The 3,729-nt window shown below is 47.7% G+C and overlaps 1 protein-coding gene across 1 annotated transcript; it reads left to right on the forward strand.

Moving 5' to 3' along the window:
- Positions 1-1,771: 1,771 nt before the first annotated feature.
- Positions 1,772-2,933, forward strand: LOC119960763 (G-protein coupled receptor 84-like). Its single transcript, XM_038788366.1, has one exon. The coding sequence runs from the start codon at positions 1,794-1,796 to the stop codon at positions 2,931-2,933; it is 1,140 nt and encodes a 379-aa protein (XP_038644294.1). The 5' UTR covers positions 1,772-1,793.
- The last annotated feature ends 796 nt before the right edge of the window (positions 2,934-3,729 follow it).

The raw sequence follows: 3,729 nt of genomic DNA on the forward strand, positions 1-3,729 counted from the left end.
GTGGAATTGAGAATTTAAGTTGGTCGGTGCAGACTCGATGGGCTGAATGTCCACCTTCTGCACTGTATGTTCTATGCCTATGCAAAGGCACTGTTTTTATCTATAATATGCACAGGGACTGTTATTCTCCGTAATATCCGCAGATGCTGTTATTCTATGCAATATACACAGGGGCTGTTATTCTCTATAATATACACAGGGGCTGTTATTCTCTATAATATACGCAGGGACTGTTATTCTCTATAATATACACAGGGCGGTTATTCTCTATAATATACAGAGGGACTGTTATTCTCTATAATATACACAGGGACTTGTATTCTCTATAACCTACACAGGAACTGTTATTCGCTATAATATACACAGGGGCTGTTATTCTATGCAATATACACAGGGGCTGTTATTATCTGTAATATTGACAGGGACTGTTGACCTCTATAATATGCACAGGGGCTGTTATTCTCTATAATATACACAGGGACTGTTATTTTCTATAATATACACAGGGTCTGTTATTCTCTATAATATACACAGGGACAGTTATTCTCTTTAATATAAACTTGGGCTGTGTTTGTCAATAATATGCACAGGGCCTGTTATTGTCTGTAATATGCACAGGGACTGGTATTCTCTATAACATACACAGGGGCTGTTATTCTCTGTAATATACAGAGGGACTGTCATTCTCTATAATGTACACAGACTGTTATTCCCTGTAATATACACACAGACTGTTAATCTCTATAACATAGAATGGGGCTGTTATTCTCCACAATATACACACAGAGTGTTATTCTCTATAATACATACAGGGGTTCTTATTCTCTATGATATACACAGGACTATTATTCTCTATAATATACACAGGGGCTTTTATTCTCTATAATTTAAACAGGGACTGTTATTCTCCATAATATACACAGGGACTGTTATTCTACATGATATACACAGAGTCTGTTATTCTATATAATATACAAAGGGGCTGTTATTCTCTATAATAAACACAGGGGCTCTTTTGTCAATAATATAGGCCGGGGCTGTTATTCTCTATATAATATACACAGGGACTTGTATTCTCTATAATATACACAGGGAATGTATCTCTCAGATATAAACAAGGTCTGTTATTCTCTATAATATACACAGACTGTTTTTCTCTGTAATATACATAGGGACTTATATTCACTATAATATACACAGGGCAGGGACTGTTAATTTCTATAATATCCACATGGGCTGTTATTTTCTAGAATGTACACAAGGACTGTTATTCTCTACAATGTACATAGGGGCTGTTATTCTGTATATTATACACAGGGGCTGTTATTCTCTATGGTATACACATTGACCTCGGAGTTTATGATCTGACTGTAAACCCCCTGAGCATTTAGCGGAATGGTTTCACTATTGCCAAATTGTGGGCCGTGGAAATTACGTCTCTCTATTTCTCCCTCTCTGGGTGATTTGGAGAAGAAGGTTCAGAAAAGGGTAGCAGTCCGAGAACAAACTTGGCGTCAGAGGAACTGTTTGCCCGAACCCTTTCTCGCAGCTCTATAAAGGGGCTCCGAGCAAGTACCGAGCAGAGGCAGGGAAGGAGTCACAACCACTGTACTCGCAGGGTCGAGGCGCCATCACAGCTGGTCTCCTATTTCAAGAAGCGTTTTTCCTCTTCGGCTGTAGTCTTCGGTTGTGGTCTTCGGTTGTGGTCTTCGATTGTGGTCGTCCATTGCGGTCTTCAATTGGCATTTCGGATTGTGATTTTCAATTGTGGTCTTTCCCATAAGGGGAGCTCGATGGATCCCAACTCGTCCTTCAGCAACCTGACCTGCCACCCGGCTGTCGTCAACTACCGCTACTTTGGTGCCCTATTGGGGATCCTGGTGACTGCCGTGGGGACCGTGGGCAACGTCATGACTCTGTTGACTGTGCTGGCCTTTGCCACGGACAAGAGGATCCGCACCCGCCTTAACGTGCTCATCCTCAACCTGACAGTTGCCGACCTCATCTACTGCGCCTTCCTCCAGCCCGTGACGATCGACACCTTCATCCACTTCGCCTGGCGCCAGGGTGAGGGCATGTGCCGTGTCTTCGGCCTTATCCTCTTTGTGGCCAACGCTGTCTCCATCTTCAGCCTGATTCTCATCGCCATGAGCCGCAACGTCCTCATCTCGGACGCCCGGTGGTTCGACCGTGTCTACTCCCGCCGCACGATGCCCTTCTTCCTGGCCCTGCCCTGGCTGTTGGGCCTGACTCTCTTCGGGCCCCTCTGGAATATCTATGTCTTCCTGCCGCCAGTCTGCACCTGCAGCTTCCACCGGGAGCGAGGGAGGCCTTACACCACCATCCTCATGTTCTTCATGTTTGGACTTGGACTGAGCTGCATTGGGATGTTCTACTTCCTCATCCATCGCAAGGTGAAGGCGGCTTCCCAGGCATTGGAGGGGTACCGGCTGGAGGGCGATGGTCGCGGGAGGAAGCCAACGGGGGCAGGGGTCTCCGCTGCGGACAGCGGGATCGCCAACGGGTCTAGCGCCAACTCCCTCTCCGGGGAGGCGCCCACCAGGTCCACTGATGCCACCAGCATTGAGACCGCAGCCCCTGGCAACGAAATGGCCCTCCAGGCCGGGGAAAGCAGGAACTCCAGCTGCCAGGCCAAGAGAAGCAGCAGCGGCGAGTTTCGCAAGGTGACCCGCGTGTGCTTAGCCATGTTCCTGGTCTACGTGACCTGCTACTTCCCCTTCTGCTTCCTGCATATGGTGGACGGGAAGAAGCGGGCCCTCGTTCTCGTCCACATGGTGGCCGGCAATTTCACCTGTCTGAATAGCAGCATCAACCCAATCCTCTACGCCATAATGAACCGGCAGTTCAAGGACGCCTACTGGGTGGTCCTGCGCAAGGGAGCCAACCTCCTCGCCCGCCCGTGGAGGCAATAGGGAGTTTCTTTAAGCACACCTTCCCACCTCCCTCCCATCCAAGAGTCTGTTGCATAGGAACAGGATCAGGGCTTTCACCCACTCTGCTCCAGCCTGCTACACATCAACAGGTGGAAGCCATACATCCCCCTCCTCCTTTGATTTGGTGAGGCCACGACTGGGAGATTTTTTGCCTCCTCAAGTGAAGGTCGGTGTTGCACTGAAATGAGAGCAGCAAACAATTCCTGAGATAGCGTGAGTGACATTGGAGGAGAGATGGAGTCAATTAGGATAGTATTATCTGGCGTTAAGTCGAATGTTGGAGGGTCTGATAAAAACCTACGAATTTAGAACAGGACCAGACAGTGTAGATGCAGGATGGACAATCTCGATGTTGGGAGTTTCCATAACCAGGGGGTCTTGGTTTGAGGATACGGAGTAGACCGTTTAGGGCAGAGATGAGGAGCAATTTCATCATTCAAATATCGGTCGGTCTGTGGAATTCGCTACCACAGGAAGCAATTGAGACCAAAACATTGTATGTTTTCGAGAAGCGGTTAGATTTCACACTTGATGCAACGGAATCTGAGGGGGTGGGGACCAGGTGACTGAGTTTAAATTTAAAAGTGGAATGCCCGATTCATTGTTTTTCCAATTAAGGGACAATTTAACGTGGCCAATCCACCTACCCTTCACATTTTTGGGTTGTGGGGGAGAAGCCCACGCAAACACGGGGAGAATATGCAAACTCCACACTGACAGTGATCCAGAGCCGTGATGAACCAGGGACCTCGGTGCCATGAGGCAGCAGTGCTAA

The sequence above is a fragment of the Scyliorhinus canicula genome, unplaced genomic scaffold, assembly GCF_902713615.1.
Source record: "Scyliorhinus canicula unplaced genomic scaffold, sScyCan1.1, whole genome shotgun sequence".
NCBI classification, from domain to species: domain Eukaryota; kingdom Metazoa; phylum Chordata; class Chondrichthyes; order Carcharhiniformes; family Scyliorhinidae; genus Scyliorhinus; species Scyliorhinus canicula.

Bases quoted from the DNA above. Each gene is read 5' to 3' on its own strand.
- LOC119960763 (XM_038788366.1), top strand. From the start codon at position 1,794: ATGGATCCCAACTCGTCCTTCAGCAACCTGACCTGCCACCCGGCTGTC.